Source organism: Heptranchias perlo, chromosome 7, assembly GCF_035084215.1.
Source record: "Heptranchias perlo isolate sHepPer1 chromosome 7, sHepPer1.hap1, whole genome shotgun sequence".
Classification (NCBI taxonomy): domain Eukaryota; kingdom Metazoa; phylum Chordata; class Chondrichthyes; order Hexanchiformes; family Hexanchidae; genus Heptranchias; species Heptranchias perlo.
In genome coordinates, this window is record NC_090331.1 from 58357315 (window position 1) to 58376591 (window position 19277).

A 19277-nucleotide genomic window follows, 5' to 3' on the forward strand; every position below is an offset into this window, starting at 1 on the left:
AGGGTTGGTGATGTGCTTTTATTTTGTCTGCAGTGTTTAAGTGCTTTAAAAAAAATGTTTTACAGATTTAAGACGAGTAATTTAAGCAAGTTTGCACTGTCCTTGAGTAATGGGGCAAGTGTGCTTTTCTAAAATCCAACTTGTCACCTAGCCTAATCAGAACAATATTCAATGATTATTTCAGCCTTGACCTCACAAAAAGTGCATATTTCTGGGAATTAATCCAAAACCTGAGAGAGGAAAGAAATTATAAGCATTGGCCTACTTCTCTAAATCCACACTGACCTGGTATTAGGTGCTAGGCCTCTTGGCGCCATGGAACAAAGACATGGAATGGCCATAATGCTAACGTTGAGGAAATGTCCCTGCATGCTTTGCCATTTACCTTCATCATCTGAAAAGCAGCACAAATTAATGTTACTGCACAAGGATACCACAAAGACATGTTCACACTTCAAATTAACTGAATTTTAAAATTGTAACTGACATTCAGTACTCACTACATTGTTCAATAGCATTCATTTCATCTTCATTTCTAAAACAGATTGGAAAGATAAGCCATTTGTCATTATCAAAAACTGACCTATTTTGATAAGAAAATATAATGCAATAATAGGAGGCAAATGATTAATTTAAGAAAATATGAAAATTAAAATATAATATTGGAAAAATGTAAGAGAGAAGAAGGAATCAGCCTACCCCTTTAGAGATATGGGCAAAATTCTTTCAACAATAATTTTGTTGCTTTTTAACAGAGTTTCTGAACCAAGCATGTAACTCTCAGGCTCAACAGAGTGCAAGTCAATCCATAGTTTTTTTGATTTCTGACACACACTTAAGTTAATACAATACAGTAGATTATATAAAGGCTAAAGGTTAAGCAAATGCCCATTTTTAAAATAACATGTAGCTAGTTATTTTGTCAATCTAAAATGTTAGCAATGTCTAAGACCAAAGGGCTGGTTCGTTATTTTTTGCTGGAGTTAAGCGCTGGGAATTTCCTCAGGGGTTCTCCTGATCGGCCACCGTAACTTCAGTGGAAAACCCATATATGCTTCTAACAGGGGTTTCCGTCAATCTTCCACCAAAGTTATGGTGGCCAATCAGGAGAATCCCCAAAGAAATTCCTGTTGATAATCTGAATACTTGCATTTAAGACTGCAGCTGCCAGTCTCAAATCAGTATCTGTGGAATGTGATGTACAGCTGGCAAACTGCAGCTTTATTGCTGACTGCAAATGGCTGCAGATTGTGCTGTGGTCAACCGCAAAGGCAAAGTTAAAGTGCATGTGGAGAATTCTAGTTCCCAGGCAAAAAACGTTATATGAGATTAGGTGGCACTGTTCACTTTACTTAACATTTAAAAGTTTACAAAATGCCCAGTTATACCCCAAACACGCTTTTAAAATGTGGCTTTGTGCCAGGCTATACTGCAGCCAATGCAAACTCCTGAAGGGGTTCTCAGAGCTCCCAACGTTAGTGTTCTTGGGAGTCAGATAACAGCCTGAATCTTGAGGTATACTGCCATTTTGTCTCAAATATAAAAGCCATTACAAATTATTTAACTGTAGAACAAAATAGGGTTAAATATAAAAGAAAAAATCTTTGCTTCACAAAAACAAATGTGTTAAACACAAGAAGAAATTAACACTGGAAAAACATATGTGTATTTGTGTGTAAATATTCAGAACAATCTCACAAAATTGAAATCACAAGCTTTCGGAGGCTTCCATAAAGGTACAGCATATATAGTCGGAGAACAATGCCTGGTGATTACAGATAATCTTTCCAACTGCCCGTTATCAAGGCAATCAAAGGAGTTGAATAGTGTTCAGACAGAGAAACATTACATACAAGACGACTGAATACACAAACGGTCAGAACACAAAGACAGAGAGAGAGAGACACCCGAAAGGCAGAGAGAATGACCAGTTGTATTAAAAACAGATAACTTTTTTTCGCTGGTGGGGTTACATGTAGCGTGACATGAACCCAAGATCCCGGTTGAGGCCGTCCTCATGGGTGCGGAACTTGGTTATCAATTTCTACTCGACGATTTTGCATTGTCGTGTGCCTCGATGGCCGCCTTGGAGAACGCTTACCCAAAGATCGGAGGATGAATGTCCTTGACTGCTGAAGTGTTCCCCGACTGTGAGGGAACCCTCCTGTCTGGCGATTGTTGCGCGGTGTCCGTTCATCCGTTGTCGCAGTGTCTGCATGGTCTCATGCTCCGGGGCATCCTTTCCTGCAACGTATGAGGTAGACAACGTTGGCCGAGTCGCAGGAGTATGAACCATGTACCTGGTGGGCGGTGTCCTCTCGTGTGATGGTGGTATCTGTGTCAATGATCTGGCATGTCTTGCAGAGGTTGCTGTGGCAGGGTTGTGTGGTGTCGTAGACGCTGTTCTCCTGAAAGCTGGGTAATTTGCTGCGAACGATGGTCTGTTTGAGGTTAGATGGCTGTTTGAAGGCGAGCACAACGCAACGCCATTGACGCTCTCAAGACCAACCGCAACATCATCATCAAACCAGCGGACAAAGGAGGATACATCGTCATATAGAACAGAATGGACTATTGCAAAGAAGCATACCGACAACTGGACAACCAGGAACACTACAGACTGTTACCCGCAGATCCGACCAAAGAACACACCCACCAGCTCAACAAACTGATCAAGACCTTCGATCCAGACCTTCAAAGCATCCTACGCGCTCTCATCCCACGTACTCCCCGCATGGGAGACTTCTACTGCCTCCCAAAGATTCACAAAGCCAACACACCCGGACGTCCTATCGTATCAGGCAACGGAACCCTGTGTGAGAACCTCTCTGGATACGTCGAGGGCATCCTGAAACCCATCGAACAGGGAACCCCCAGCTTCTGTCGCGACACTACAGACTTCCTACAAAAACTCAGCACCCACGGACCAGTTGAACCAGGAACACTTCTCACCACGATGGACGTCTCGGCACTCTACACCAGTATCCCCCACGATGACGGCATCGCTGCAACAGCCTCAGTACTCAACACCAACAACAGCCAATCTCCAGACGCCATCCTACAACTCATCCGCTTCATCCTGGATCACAATGTCTTCACCTTCAATAACCAGTTGTTTACCCAAACACCATGGGGAACAAATTCGCACCCCAATACGTCAACATTTTCATGCACAAGTTCAAGCATGACTTCTTCACTGCACAGGACCTCCAACCAACGCTATACACCAGATACATCGATGACATTTTCTTCCTATGGACCCACGGCGAAAAATCACTGAAGAGACTACACGATAACATCAACAAGTTCCATCCCACCATCAAACTCACCATGGACGACTCCTCAGAATCGGTTTCATTCTTGGACACACGAATCTCCATCAAAGACGGGCACCTCAGCACCTTACTCTACCGCAAGCCCACGGACAACCTCACGATGCTCCACTTTTCCAGCTTCCACCCCAACCACGTCAAAGAGGCCATCCCCTATGGACAGGCCCTGCGAATACAGGGGATTTGCTCAGACGAGGAGGAACGCGATGGACACCTACAGACGCTGAAAGACGCCCTCGTAAGAACGGGATATGACGCTCGACTCATCGATCGACAGTTCTGATGGGCCACAGCGAAAAATCGCATCGACCTCCTCAGAAGACAAACACGGGACACAACCAACAGGGTACCCTTCGTCGTCCAGTACTTCCCCGGAACGGAGAAACTACGCCATGTTCTTTGCAGCCTTCAACATGTCATCGATGACGACGAACACCTCGCTAAGGCCATCCCCACGCCTCCACTACTCGCCTTCAAACAGCCACCTAACCTTAAACAGACCATTGTTCACAGCAAATTACCCAGCTTTCAGGAGAACAGCGTCCACGACATCACACAACCCTGCCACGGCAACCTCTGCAAGACATGCCAGATCATCGACACAGATACCACCATCACACGAGAGGGCACCACCCACCAGGTACATGGTTCATACTCCTGCGACTCGGCCAACGTTGTCTACCTCATACTTTGCAGGAAAGGATGCCCCGGAGCATGGTACATCGGCGAGACCATGCAGACACTGCAACAACGGATGAACGGACACCGCACAACAATCGCCAGACAGGAGGGTTCCCTCCCAGTCGGGGAACACTTCAGCAGTCAAGGACATTCAGCCTCCGATCTTCGGGTAAGCATTCTCCAAGGCGGCCTTCGAGACACAAAACAACGCAAAATCGTCGAACAGAAATTGATAGCCAAGTTCCGCACCCATGAGGACGGCCTCAACCGGGATCTTGGGTTCATGTCACGCTACATGTAACCCCACCAGCGAAAAAAAGTTATCTGTTTTTAATACAACTGGTCATTCTCTCTCTTTCTCTGCCTTTCGGGTGTCTCTCTCTGTCTTTGTGTTCTGACCGTTTGTGTATTCAGTCGTCTTGTATGTAATGTTTCTCTGTCTGAACACTTCAACTCCTTTGATTGCCTTGATAACGGGCAGTTGGAAAGATTATCTGTAATCACCAGGCATTGTTCTCTGACTATATATGCTGTACCTTTATGGAATCCCACACTCACCTGACGAAGGAGGAAGCCTCCGAAAGCTTGTGATTTCAAATAAAGCTGTTGGACTATAACCTGGTGTTGTAAGACTCCTTACATTTGTCCACCCCTGTCCATCACCGGCATCTCCACATCATCACACAATTGAGTGATAAATATGGATGGATACAAAGTGCCAGAATTGTGTTCCTGGAAAGTATTATAAATGTGTAAGTTCCTATTTTTATTATTTCTTTCCATAGGAAAGCATGTGTATTGCATCAGGGTGTGATAATAGCTGTATTTGTAACAACTATTATTCCTAGCGTTAGGGTTTTTACAAGAACACATGAATGTCTGAAGTATGAAACAGCTATTCAGCTCAAACATGCTCCCTCCAGAGTCTAAATATTCTATCATGGACCTGTCTCCCCCTCACTATCACTTGATGATTTGCTACTTTAAGGAATGCAAAGTTCCTTCCTTAATCATCCCAAGAAAAAAAATCAAGTAGGATTTCTCAGTCCTCTTCTCAACACATATTGATCAAGCTTCCTTTTAAAAGATGACCCTCAATCAACAGCCTTCTCTAGGAGTCCTTCCTAACATGTGCACCATTGTGTAGGAAAAAAGTTATTTCCTGATCTCTAAACTTGCTCAATGCTTGTGAATTTTGTACTTGTGTCCTTAAGTTCTATGGACATTGTCAAAGTTAAACAGCTTGCTTACTTCAACTTTATTTATATAATCTCATTCTTTTAAAGATCTATATCTTATCTCCCTTCTATCTTTTCTCTATTGAAAATAACGTAAGTTGCTTGAGCCTTTCTTCATAACTTAGCTCCCTTAGGCCTAGAATCACCCTGGCCACACTTCTTTGAACCTTCAACTGCATCCAAAGCTTTTCAAGGTAGGGTGACTATGACTGCATGCCACACTCCAGAATTGCCTCCAGCATTTATCTATAGAATATCAGTATGATTTGTTGAATTGTAACCCAGTGCCCTTCAAATGCATTCTATGTGCCCATTGATAACTGCTACACAATGACCAGATGCTTTCAGGATAACATTAAATAATCACTCTTAAATCCCTTTCCTTTTCAGCCTCTGTCAATGGAGAACTTTTCATAGTATTCATACATATATATATAGAAATCAGTAAAAATATGCACATTACCCTAAATTTATCTATATCAAAACCTAATATGGTGAGAATGTGAAACCCAGGAGTGCTGAGAATGTGGAACTCGCTACCACATGGAGTGGTTGAGGCGATTAGCATGGACACATTTCAGAGGAAGCTAGATAAGTACATGAGGCAGAAATGAATAGAAGGACATGTTGATAGGGTGAGATGAAGTATGGAGAGAGTATGCTCATGTGGAGCATAAATACCGACATAGACCTGTTGGGCCAAATGGCCTGTTTTTGTGCTGCAAAATTCTATGTAATATGCACTGAACTCCTGGAGTGGGACTTGAATCCACAACCTTCTAACTTGACAGTGCTACATACTTAATTAGGAAACTTAAGGTTCAAGGAATAGTTGACAAATTATCTAGATGGATTAAGAACTGACATGACAACAGACTTAGGTGAGCTGAAAATCCATGGGGGCTTCTGACCCTGCAGGACTTTCTAGGGTCAAGGGAGGTTCCCTCATTAGGAATTCAATGGATGGCAACCACGCCACTGGGGACACATTTCATGTGTCTGCCAGAAAGATGGGGTCGTAAGTTGTGGCATCGATTATCCGCTTGCCACCCCACATCACCACCAGCCTAGAAGAAGGCAAAGGTAAGTTCCCGTCAGCCCCTATAGAAGGGTGCTAAAAGTAAATTTGCATCAAAACTTTCAGGACTCCAGGCTTGGATCTGCAGATGGCACTCAGTTCTGCCAGCCTGCAGGTCAGTATACTCTCATAACTTGGTTTACTAGCTGTCTGGCGGATCCCAGGCCAGGAAACGAAGATTGGGGTGGATGGGGATTTCATAGATAGTTCATTTGGCACGTGGAATATCATCTTAACAGGAAATGTTATCTAAAATAATTCAGTTAAGTTAAATTTGTATAGTTAATAAGCAAACTGACCCATGTGTCACCTACCCTTTGCCTTCCTGTTCTACCAAGTGAGAATTTTTTGATGGTAGAAACGATAATTCACATTCCTCAGGCCTAAAAAGATAAAACATCTTAATTATCACATCAAAGAATTTTTGTTGAAATTAACCTCCCAGGACAAGTAATAAATGATGCATATATAATAACTTTGTAACAACTGGGCCAAATTTCCTTGTAGGAAGAACCAGCTTGGAAGATACAGGAGATATGATTTTCATTTGTTTGATTCTACATTTAGTAAAGAGGGCAACGGACATTTTGGATAGAAAAAAGTCCTCCTTACTTAAGATTTGTCAGTGTTTTGATTACAGCAAATTCCCTCCGCTGGTTGGAAGGCATCCAACGATGCTTTTCTGCTAAAGCCAGGGTTCTCCCACCAAAGCCGAACATGGCTGAGAAACCAAATTGAAGCAGCCTGTTGCGACTACTAAAGGTGCAAACATCCACTTCTTGGAGGTTACCTAAAGCATAAGAGGAAACCAAGAATAACAAATATAGTATTATAACTTAGCCACAACAAAGATCTGTTTTGTCATTCTACATCATCCAATCCAAATGATGCAGAAAAGGAGCATTATAAAAAGACCAGACTTCAGAACAAAATATTAAAACATCCTGAAACAAAAAAAAATCAATAGCTAATATATAGTAAACTATGCCACATCTGCATAATGCACACTAGAATTGCAGCATTCTGACAAGATTTTCTTTCAGGAATGTAATTATTAGGTTTAGATGGATTTAATCCTAAAATCCCAAAAGATTATGTATTTTCAATGTGAGAGACTGGATCCCAAGTACTATAAGAACAAAATATGTAGCATGAAAAGGATATTTCAGCTATCAAGCCCATTCCTTCTAGGGGAAAAACAATATATATGTAAAAATAGTTTGACCATTTTCATTTTAAAAACTTGATATTGGTGAAATTAAATAGCTTTTTAAAAACACTGAGTACTACAGAGCAACAGCACATGGCTTCTCTCCTATAATTCCTCATGCAATGAGCTCCCAGTTTTACCCAAATCATTTAGGAGAGGCTGCAAAGCACACACCTAGTGAAAGGTATGAAAAACTGGAAGAAAAATCAACCTGCACATTGTGCTCGTGAGTGATTCAGGAGCATCACTAGGGCAGAAGCTAGTGAACAGGATACTTTTAAGGATACAAAATAGTTTACAATCATTGGTGGAGCAGACTCTAAATTAATAGAAGAAAATAAAACATACAAAAAGGGAGCATATTTGTGTGATAAGGTTTGTCCTCGTACTAAACTTCATTGTATTTTCATGTGCATTCTCAACGTTTTCTGTTCTCATCAGGAAAATGGCTCCTGTTTCTATTTGCAGTTTCTTTTTAATTGTAGAAATTGAGCCACACCAACCTCTTCTGTATTATGGCAAATTGTCCTGCATCCTTTTTGTACCCTTGATTCCAAATTCTTTTCCCCTTGCCATAATTTCCCTTCCTTTGGCTGTGATTTCGCTTCTCCTAGCCCCAACACTGATTCCTGTGGCCGCAGTCTCACTTTTCCTATTTTGAATCAAAAATTAATCTGGAGCTACAATGCTTTTCTGTCTTGCATCAATGAAGCTCTGAAGCCTAAAAAAATCATTCAGTTTTGCTGGCCTGAAATAAATTCTGTACAACACTAAAAGGAACACAGGATAAACATTTTTGGGGTGAAATTGGTCTATGCCAGTAGTGCAAAACGGGCTCATAGCGAATCAGCATTGGCTTCAATGGGAAAAAATTTGAGTGCGGTGTAAAATGGGCTGCCAATTCACTATGAATACATTTCGTGATACTGGAGAAGACCAATTTTACCCTCTTTATATCAAGTCTTTAAAGCTATACAAGATAATCTGTAATGATACAATGTTTGACATCAGTTTAACATTGCTTAAAAGAAAAATTTAGTTCATGGACTAGATTACTATTTGATACACAATCAAATTTTCATGAGTGAAATCTGCCTCCACTATTGCCAGAAGCATGACTTCTGAGGAGCGTGTTGCATGGATATGAGTTTGCTACTGGCAGCATTTAATTCATCAAAGTGGTTAGCAGCTGTATGTTTTAAGTATTTGGTGAACATTCACTGTGTGGAGTGAAAAGAAAATGTAGCTTCCATATGACATAAATTGAAGGCTATCAAAATGAAGAATAAGTTTTCATATACTAATATTTACCTAGATTCAAGTGTCTATGATGTGTATATAGTCATTCTATTTCCAAATATAGACAATCCAACAAAATTAGTGCAAATATACACATTTGGAAAACCATTTTGTTTGGTTCAGTTTGCACTTTTGCCCTTTTAAAAGCTACTTTTGCATTTTCTACTGTACATTTTGGTTTCTTCTCTCATGCCACCAAATAATATATTCAAAATAATATATTGTCTCTTTATGAGCATTATATATGCCCCCAAGTCATTGCAACATTAAGACTGATAGCGCTAACAGGAAGCTGCATGGTTCATTGATGGACAGAACTAGTTCTTAAATGCTAACCTCACAACAACAACAATTTGTATTTATATAGTGCCTTTAATGTAGTAAAACGCCCCAAGGTGCTTCATAGGAGCGTTATCAAACAAAATTTGACACCGAGCCACAAAGGGAGGTATTAGGACAGGAGACCAAAAGCTTGGTCAAAGTGGTAGGTTTTAAGGAGCATCTTAAAGGAGGAGCGGTAGAGAGGCGGAGATGTTTAGCAAGGGAATTCCAGAGCTTAAGGCCTAGGCATATAAAGAATGGTTACAGCAGAGGGGGAAGCTATTCGGCCCATCGAGCCTGAAATTTTTGTAAGAGCAATCCACTTAGTCCCATTCTCCCACTCTTTCCCCGTAGCCCTATAAATTTTTTCCCTTCAAGTAGTTATCCAATTCCTTTTTGAAAGCCACGACTGAATCTGCTTCCACCACCCTTTCAGGCAGCGCATTCCAGATCATAACTATTCACTGCGTAAAAAAGTTTTTCCTCATATCGCCTTTGGTTCTTTTGCCAATCATCTTAAATCTGTAACCTCTGCTTCTTAACCCTTCCGCCAATGGGAACAGTTTCTCTGTATTTACTTTATCCAAACCCTTCATGATTTTGAACACTTCTATTAAATCTCCTCTTAACCTTCTCTGCACTAAGGTGAACAACTGCAACTTCTCCAGTCTATCTATTCAGGCTATAACTGAAGTCCTTCATCCCTGGAACCATTCTAGTAAATCTTTTCTGCAACCTCTCTAAGGCTGTCACATCCTTCCAGAATTGGACACAATACTCCAGTTGTGGCCAAACCCAGCGTTTTATAAAGGTTTAACATAACTTCCTTGCTTTTGTACTCTATGCCTCTATTTATAAAGCCCAGGATCCCGTATGCTTTTTTAAACTACTTTCTCAAAGATCTGTGTACATATACCTCCAGGTCTTTCTGTTCCTGCACCCCCTTTAGAATTGTACTATTTAGTTTATATTGCCTCTTCTCACTCTTCCTGCCAAAATGTATCACTTCGCACTTCTCTGCGTTAAATTTCACTTGCCATGTGTCTGCCCATTCCACCAGCTTGTCTATGCCATCTTGAAGTCTATTACTGTCCTCCTCGCTGTTTATTACACTTCCAAGTTCTGTGTCATCTGCAAATTTTGAAATTGTTGCCCTGTACACCCAAGACCGAGTCATTAATATATATCAAAAAAAGCAGTGGTCCTAGTACCGACCCTGGGGTACAACACTGTATACCTTCCTCCAGTCCGAAAAACAACCATTTACCACTACTCTCTGTTTCCTGTCACTCAGCTAATTTTGTATCCATGCTGCCACTGCCCCTTTTATTCCATGGGCTTCAATTTTGCTGATAAGCCTATTTGTGTGGGTCCCTTTGTTAAAAGTGAGGCTGTAAGGTAAGGGAGGTTGTAAAAGTGAAGCCGACCTGTCTGGAGATCAGTGCTTCCATTCTGACGTGTTGGTCATCATTGATACAAAAATGGGTGAGCCATTCTGATACATTGGTCACTTAGAAGCAGTTTGTTCTTTGGCAGAATAAACAGTCTTTTCTGGTCTCTCTCTGTGTTAGTCAGAAGACTTTTATCATAGAATCATAGAAAGTTACAGCACAGGAGGAAGCCATTTGGCCCATCATGTCCAAGCCGGCCGAAAAAGAGCTATCCGGCTTAATTTCACCTTCCGGCACTTGGTCCGTAGCCCTGTAGGTTACGGCACTTCAAGTGCACATCCAAGTACTTTTTAAATGAGTTGAGGGTTTCTGCCTCTACCACCTTTTCAGGCAGTGAGTTTCAGACCCCCACCACCCTCTGGGTGAAAAAAATTCTTCTCAGCTCCCCTCTAATCCTTCTACCAATTATTTAAATCTATGCCCCCCCCGGTCACTGACCTCACTGCTAAGGGAAATAGGTCCTTCCTATCCACTCTATCTAGGCCCCTCATAATTTTATACACCTCAATTACATCACCCTTCAGCTCCTCTGTTCCAATGAAAACAACCCCAGCCTATACAATCTTTCCTGATAGCTAAAATTCTCCAGTCCTGGCAAAATCCTCATAAATCTCCTCTTTACCCTCTCTAGTGCAATCACATCTTTCCTGTAATGTGGTGACCAGAATTGTATGCAGTGCTCAAGCTGTGGCCTAACTAGTATTTTATACAGTTCCAGTACCACCTCCCTGCTCTTATATTCTATGCCTCGGCTAATAAGGGAAAGTATCCCATATGCATTTTTAACCACCTTATCTACTTTTATTTCCTCTATTCTTCTTCTGTAACAACTTTTACCTAGCAGGTGCAAGAGTTATCCTTACCAGTACAAGGTACCTTTAAGGACAGAGTCAAGAGGTAAGAAGCTAACTTGTGGCTACACCAGCCTGTTACGGGGGCAGAGCTAAGTGTCACACTTAATTACAAGAAATCTGAGATCGAGAATGGACAGGGGGAAACCGGTAGGTTCAGCCAGAACCAAAGATTCAAGTGAAACAGGTAGCCCCGCTGCGAAGGGTTATCATCGACTCAACACTCAACACTCCAGACGCGAACGTCTTTGTCTCAAGGAAGGAAGGAGACTGACCCAACCACTCCGCTTGTGAGGGGGAAACTGAGACAGCTGAAGGCACGGCCGCTGTCGGTGGAGTGATTAACATTGGGGATGCACAAGAGGCAAGAATTGGAGAAGCGCAGAGATCTAGGGGGGTTGTAGGGCTGGAGGAGGTTAGAGAGATAGGGAGGGGCAAAGCCATAGAGGAATTTGAAAACAAAGGTGAGAATTCTAAAATTGAGGCGATCTTGCACCGGGAGCCAATGTAGGATCAGGAAATACACAAGATTGTGCAGAAATGCTGCTGATCAAATAGCCTTTCTTCCGAAAGGGGTGCAAGAGCAGAGAGACCTGGGGGTACATAGTCACAAATCTTTGAAGGTGGCAGGGCAAGTTGATGAGGCGGTTAAGAAAGCATATGGGATACTTGGCTTTGTAAATAGAGGCAATGAACATAAAAGCAAGGAAGTCACGCTAAACCTTTACAAATAACTGGTTAGGCCTCAGCTGGAGTATTGTGGGCACCATACTTTAGGAAGGAGGTCAAGGTCTTGGCGAGGATACCGAGGCGGTTTACCAGGATGAAACCATGGATGAGGGACTTCAGTTATGTGGAGAGATTGGAGAAGCTGGTACTGTTCTCCATAGTGCAGAGAAGCTCAAGGGGAGACCTAATAGAGGTATTCAAAATTATGAGGGGTTTTGATAGAGCATATAGGGAGAAACTGTTTCCTCTGGGTTATGGGGAAAATGCTGGGTTGTGGGACTAAATTGGGCAGCTCTTTCAAAGAGTCGGCCCAGGCACGACGGGCCAAATGGCCTCCTTCTGTGCTGTAAGATTCTATGATTCTGTATCAGGTCTCCACCTTACAGATCACTAAGACTAATGTATTGTAGGTATCTTGTTTGCCTAGAACATAGTATTTAGCAAAAGTATCACTTATCTACTTATTTCCTACATTGCAAAAGTGACTACACTTCAAAAGTATTTCACTGGCTGTTAAGTACTTTGGGACGTCCTGAGGACGTGAAAGACGCTATATAAATCCAAGTGTTTCTTTTTTCTTATAAATTTTTAATTTCATGAAGATTGAGTTTTTTTCCAGATAACCTTGCACCTTTTTTTAAAACAGAAGTGATTTCAATTTCCATATTTCTGCTTACTAAAGTAATGGAATAAGAAACAATAGAATTAAAGGAGTGTTTCTTTGTGGATTCATTAAAAGTACACAAAAAATTAAATACTACTGAATATTTCCCATCTGATGGGTTCTACGATCAGATCTTTATTCACTTAATTAATATTCCAAAAATAAAAATATATAGTTAGTTTGTAAAGGCTTTAATTCTTAATTTCACTATTTGCTAATCTTTTCCCATTTTCAACATAAAGCAAAAGAGACTTAGTGGTTGAAACACAAACCTTAGCAAGCACCATGTTAGCAGTACATTGGATGTGATGTCATTGCATAAATTGCTGGCACGTGGAATTCGAAATGGCAGCAAACTGTAAGCTGAAGAACTCAGAATTTTCTTTGCTGATGTCACAATTGTCCTATTGAATAATACTGTTCAACTATACTTGAAATGTGCTTTTTCAAATGATTCAATATCTGGATGCACACTTATGAATGCTTAAAGCATAGAAAGTGTAAGAAATACATACCCATAATGATATGCATCGCTGCAGTACCTGGATGCTTAAGTCCATGCACAGAAAATGCTAAGATATTAGTGGAACCTGAAAAACACAAATAATAACTAAAATACATTTCTAAATGCTGGCCTGTATGATTACCCTTCCTTCATATTTCAGGAAGAGGGAGAAAAGTAGTATTGTATGCATTTTAAGAACCAGTAAACACCTTAGGGACATATCAGTTGGGGGGGGTAGGGGTGTGGATTTTCAACTTCCATTCAAAATGGAGCGCAGCTTGCCTGCTTAACATAAGTGAGGCCCAGGGCCCAATTTTGATTGGGCCTTATGCTACCTGGGAGTGACACGTAGTCGCCTCACTGACTTCTGCCTGTTTTGGATGCAAGTCCAATTTCTTGGCCAAATGCTTGAAAGAATCGAAGTGCCCAGACAAAACTTAAAATTAAGAAAAACATCTATAAATGGCTGAAATATGCTTGTTTTAACTTTGTTGCATCCTTTCCATTTCCTTCCACTTATCAATTTTTCTTTTTTAATTTGTGAAAAGCTTTGCTGTTTGATTAGTTCATGCAAATTAAATGTCATTGAAAAATGTATAAAGGATTTGGGGATTTCTTGTTTTCCTTTGACTGAGACAATGTACATTGAAAAGCTGAAAAGTGTTTAAAAAGTTAGCATCCTTTTTGATTGTAGAGGTGCAGAGAGATCTGGGGATACAGATACACAAATCACTAAAAGTAGTGATGCAGATTATTAAGGCCATAAAAAAAGCAAACCAAGCACTGGGGTTCATTTTTAGAGGGATAGAATTGAAAAGCAGAGAACTTGTATAGAACCTTAGTTCTGGTCTCCATATTATAAAAAGTATAAAGAGGCACTAGCAAAGGTGCAAAAAAGATTTACTAGGATGATACCAGAACTGAGAGGGTTTACCTATCAGGCAAGATTAAGCAGGCTGGGGCTCTTTTCTCTAGAAAAGAGAAGGCTGAGAAGTGACCTGATAGAGGTCTTTAAGATTATGAAACGGTTTGATAGGGTAGACGTAGAGAAGATGTTAGAGGAGCTGTCCCACAGACTAGTCAAGCAACAGCCTGACACAGCAATAGACACAGAATCATATCTTTCAGCCAACGTCCCAGACTCTTCCATCACCATCCCTGGGTATGTCCTGTCCCACCAGCAGGGCAGACCCTCCAGAAGTGACGGTAAGATGATATACAGTCAAGAGGGAATGGCCCTGGGAGTCCTCAACATTGATTCCGGACCCCATCAAATCTCAAGGCATCAGGTCAAACATGGGCAAGGAAACCTTCTGCTGATTACCACCGACCGCCCTCCCTCAGCTGATGAATCAATCCTCCTCCATGTGGAGCACTGAGGGTAGCAAGGGCACAGAACGTACTCTGGGTGAGGGACTTCAAGGTCCATCACCAAGAGTGGCTCGGTAGCACCACTACTGACCAAGCTGGCCAAGTCCTGAAGGACATAACTGCCAGACTGGACCTGCGGCAGGTGGTGAGCGAACCAACACGAGGGAAAAACCTACTTGACCTCGTCCTCACCAATCTACCTGTCATAGATGCATCGGTCCATGACAGTATTGGTAGGGATGACCACAGCACAGTCCTTGTGGAGGCGAAGTCCCGTCTTCACAATGAGGACACCATCCAACGTGTTTTGTGGCACTACCACTGTGCTAAATGGGATAGAATCAGAACAGATCTAGCAGCTCAAAACTGGGCATCCATGAGGCGCTGTGGGCCATCAGCAGCAGCAGAATTGTATTCCAGCACAATGTGTAACCTTCGGGCCTGGCATATTCCTCACTCTACCATTACCAACAAGCCAGGGGATCAACCCTGGTTCAATGAGGAGTGTAGAACCGCATGCCAGTAGCAGCACCAGGCGTACTTAAAAATGAGGTGCCAACCTGGTGAAGCTATAACACAGGACTACATGCATGCTAAACAGCGGAAGAAACATGCTATAGACAGAGCTAAACGATTCTACAACCAACGGATCAAAGCTCTGCAGACCTGCCACATCCAGTCTTGAACGGTGGTGGACAATTAAACAACCAACAGGAGGAGGAGGCTCAGTGAACATCCCCATCCTCAATGATGGCAGAGTCCAGCACGTGAGTGCAAAAGACAAGGCTGAAGCGTTTGCAGCCATCTTCAGCCAGAAGTGCAGAGTGGATGACCCATCTTGGCCTCCTCCCGATATCTCCACCATCACAGAAGCCAGTCTTCAGCCAATTCGATTCACTCCACATGATATCAAGGAACAGCTGAGTGCAGTGGATACAGCAAAGGCTATGGGCCCCGACAACATCCCGGCTGTAGTGCTGAAGGCTTGTGCTCCAGAATTAGCCGCGCCTCAAGCCAAATTGTTCCGATACAGCTACAACACTGGCATCCACCTGACAATATGAAAAATTGCCCAGGTATGCAATGTCCACAAAAACCAGGACAAATCCAATCCGGCCAATTACCGTCCCATCAGTCTACTCTCAATCATCAGCAAAGTGATGGAAGGTGTCGTCGACAGTGCTATCAAATGGCATTTACTCACCAGTAACCTGCTCACAGATGCTCAGTTTGGGTTCTGCCAGGACCACTCGGCTCCAGACCTGATTGCAGCCTTGGTCCAAACACGGACAAAAGAGCTGAATTCCAGAGGTGAGGTGAGAGTGACTGCCCTTGACATCAGGGCAGCATTTGACCGAGTGTGGTACCAAGGAACTCTAGTAAAATTGAAGTCAATGGGAATCAGGTGGAAAACTCTCCAGTGGCTGGAGTCATACATAGCACAAAGGAAGATGGTAGTGGTTGCTGGAGGCCAATCATCTCAGCCCCAGGGCATGCTGCAGGAGTTCCTCAGGGCAGTGTCCTTGGCCCAACCATCTTCAGCTGCTTCATCAATGACCTTCCCTCCATCATAAGGTCATAAATCGGGACGTTCGCTGATGATTGCACATTGTTCATTTCCATACGCAACCTCTCAGAAATTGAAGTAGTCCGTGCCCGCATGCAGCAAGACCTGCACAACATCGAGTCTTGGGTTGATAAGTGGCAAATAACATTCGCGCCAGACAAGTTCCAAGCAATGACCATCTCCAACAAGGGAGAGTCTAACCACCTCCCCTTGACATTCAATGGCATTACCATCACCGAATCCCCCACCATCAACATCCTGGGGTCACCACTGACCAGAAACTTAACTGGACTAGCCACATAAATACTGTGGCTACAAGAGCAGGTCAGAGGCTGGGTATTCTGTGGCGAGTGACTCACCTCCTGACTCCCCAAAACCTTTCCAACATCTACAAGGCACAAGTCAGAAGCGTGATGGAATACTCTCCACTCGTCTGGATGAGTGCAGCTCCAACACTCAAGAAGCTCGACACCATCCAGGACAAAGCAGCCCGCTTAATTGGTACCCCATCCACCACCTTAAACATTCACTCCCTTCACCATCGGCGCACTGTGGCTTGCAGTGTGTAACATCTACAGGATGCACTGCGGCAACTCGCCAAGGCTTCTTCTACAGCATCTCCCAAACCCGCGACCTCTACCACCTAGAAGGACAAGGGCAGCAGGCACATGGGAATAACACCACCTGCATGTTCCCCTCCGAGTCACACACCATCCCAACTTGGAAATATATCGCCGTTCCTTCATCGTTGCTGGGTCAAAATCCTGGAACTCCCTACCTAACAGCACTGTGGGAGAACCTTCACCACACGGACTGCAGCAGTTCAAAAAGGCGGCTCAACACCACCTTCTCAAGGGCAATTAGGGGTGGGCAATAAATGCTGGCCTTGCCAGCGATGCTCACATCCCATAAACAAATTTTTAAAAACTTGAGGGGGAGACCAGAACTTGGGGCCATAAATATAAGATAGTCACTATAAGTCCAATAGGGATTTCAGGAGAAACCCAGAGAGTGGTTAGAATGTGGAACTCGATACCGCAAGGAGTAGTTGAGGCGACTGGCATAGATGCATTTAAGGGGAAGCTAGATAAACACACGAGGGAGAAAGGAATAGAAGAATATGCTGATAGGGTTCAATGAAGTAGGGAGGGAGGAGGCTTGTGTGGAGCATAAACACTGGCATGGACCTGTTGGACCAAATAGAACGTACAGCACAGAAACAGGCTATGTAATATGTATATGTAATAATTCCCTGAAGGTGCAGGTGCAAGTAGTTAAGGCCATAAATAAGGCTACTAGCATCATGGGTTTTATAAATACAGTCATAGAGTGCAATAGTAAAGAAATAAAGATAAATTTGTGCAAAATACTGGTTAGGTCACAGTCACAATACTGTGTGCAGTTTTACTTGTCCCATTATCGAAATGCCATGCAATTGGGTGCCCCACTATAAAAAAGACATTAAAGTTATAGAGATCATAGAATGTAGATTCACCAGGATGATGCCAGGGATGGGAAATTACAGTTATGAGGAGAGATTCAATGTTGAGCCTGGAGCAGATAAGGGTAAGCAGAGATTTAATAGAGGTTTTTAAAATTATGAAGGAGTTTAAAAGAGTGAATAGGGAAAGACTTTTTCTTCTGGTTGAGGCATCAGTCAGGAGGGGCCATCAATTTAAAATTATCACTTAAGAGAGTGAGGAGAGAAATTTCTTTACTACGAGGGTCGTTGGAACACGGTTTGCTTTGCCACAGGCAGTGCTGAGGCAGAGGCCGTTGCGTCTTTTAAAAGAAAACTGAGTAAATATTTGAAGCAGAGCACGATGCTGGGCTATGGAAAGAGAGGGGGACACTGGGATTATTGCTGCATCATAGAGCCAAGCACAAACACAATGGGCCAAATGGCCTCCTTCTGTGCTTCAAACAGCTATTGATGCTACATTTTGGTACTGAAAGCATTAGTGCCTAGTTGTTAATGTCCCCTCTTACACAAGTATCCTTGGTTTATGTTTTCAAAAGATGAAATTGATACAGAATACAGGTAAGCATGCTGAAGGAGTACTAGATCTCCAAAGATCAGAAATGGGAACCCTGGTTAATGTTGCCTATCACAAACACCTCATTGTCAACCCATCTGAGATCAACTAACTGAGCACAAACTATGGATTGAACCCAGGACCTTGCTGTTAAATATGACTCCATTACACACTATATGAGAGCAACTACCTACTGAGTCATTCAGGGGAACCTGGACAGTTCTACAGAAAATCCAGTTTGACCACAGGGATATGATGCTGTTACTCAAAAACAAATAGTTAAGTCTCGCAAACAAAATCAACACTTTACATTTTACTGTGCAACTTAATTCAACATGCAAAGCTAGCAAAAAAGCTTTACATCATTTAAAAGAAAACCCCATCAACATAAAAATGATGCACGAAGTTTGCACAGAATTGACAGACTAAAGGCAAATACTTCCTCTGTCAACTAGGTGCAGCAAAATTGTAGTTGTTGAATAAAGATGGTTTATGATTTCATTACATCAAGTGCACAGAGAACATCTTCACTCTAAGTTATTAAAAATAAATGTGGGAGGCATTTTTACTTTCAAAAAAGGAGATCCTTATTGTGAGAATGATTAAGAATAAAAACATCACTGAAAATCTCCATGTAAAAAGACATTCAATACATTTTGGTAGTTCTGTGTAAGACTAACTTTATTTTTAATATTTTAATGGTGGGCCTTGCTTTACTTTTTTTTGCATTACTTGTCTCTCAGGCCAAGCAGCAACTGTAGCTGAGGGAGTGATCAGCCAACCCACTTCCAGCCTCCACTTATGCTCAGCATTTCTGCACGATTGAGACTAAGAATTCACTGTATAGGATGATTTCAATCATAAACATCCATCCCATCATTCTGCACTGCCACACATTGGTGCTACAATGCTCTACACCTTCCTGCTGCCTGTTTAAGCTCATA

The 19277-nt window shown here is 42.3% G+C and overlaps 1 protein-coding gene across 3 annotated transcripts in view; it reads right to left on the bottom strand.

Moving 5' to 3' along the window:
- cerkl (ceramide kinase-like) overlaps nucleotides 1-19277 on the bottom strand; it is a 157482-nt gene that overhangs the window by 4290 nt on the left and 133915 nt on the right. For all 3 annotated transcript variants that reach the window (XM_067987668.1, XM_067987670.1, XM_067987669.1), the window contains 5 exons: nucleotides 13370-13444; nucleotides 6942-7119; nucleotides 6644-6712; nucleotides 501-535; nucleotides 286-394 (listed from right to left, as the gene is read on the bottom strand). In XM_067987668.1, coding sequence (XP_067843769.1) covers nucleotides 286-394; nucleotides 501-535; nucleotides 6644-6712; nucleotides 6942-7119; nucleotides 13370-13444 — 466 coding nt within the window. The remainder of the gene's footprint in view (nucleotides 1-285; nucleotides 395-500; nucleotides 536-6643; nucleotides 6713-6941; nucleotides 7120-13369; nucleotides 13445-19277) is intronic.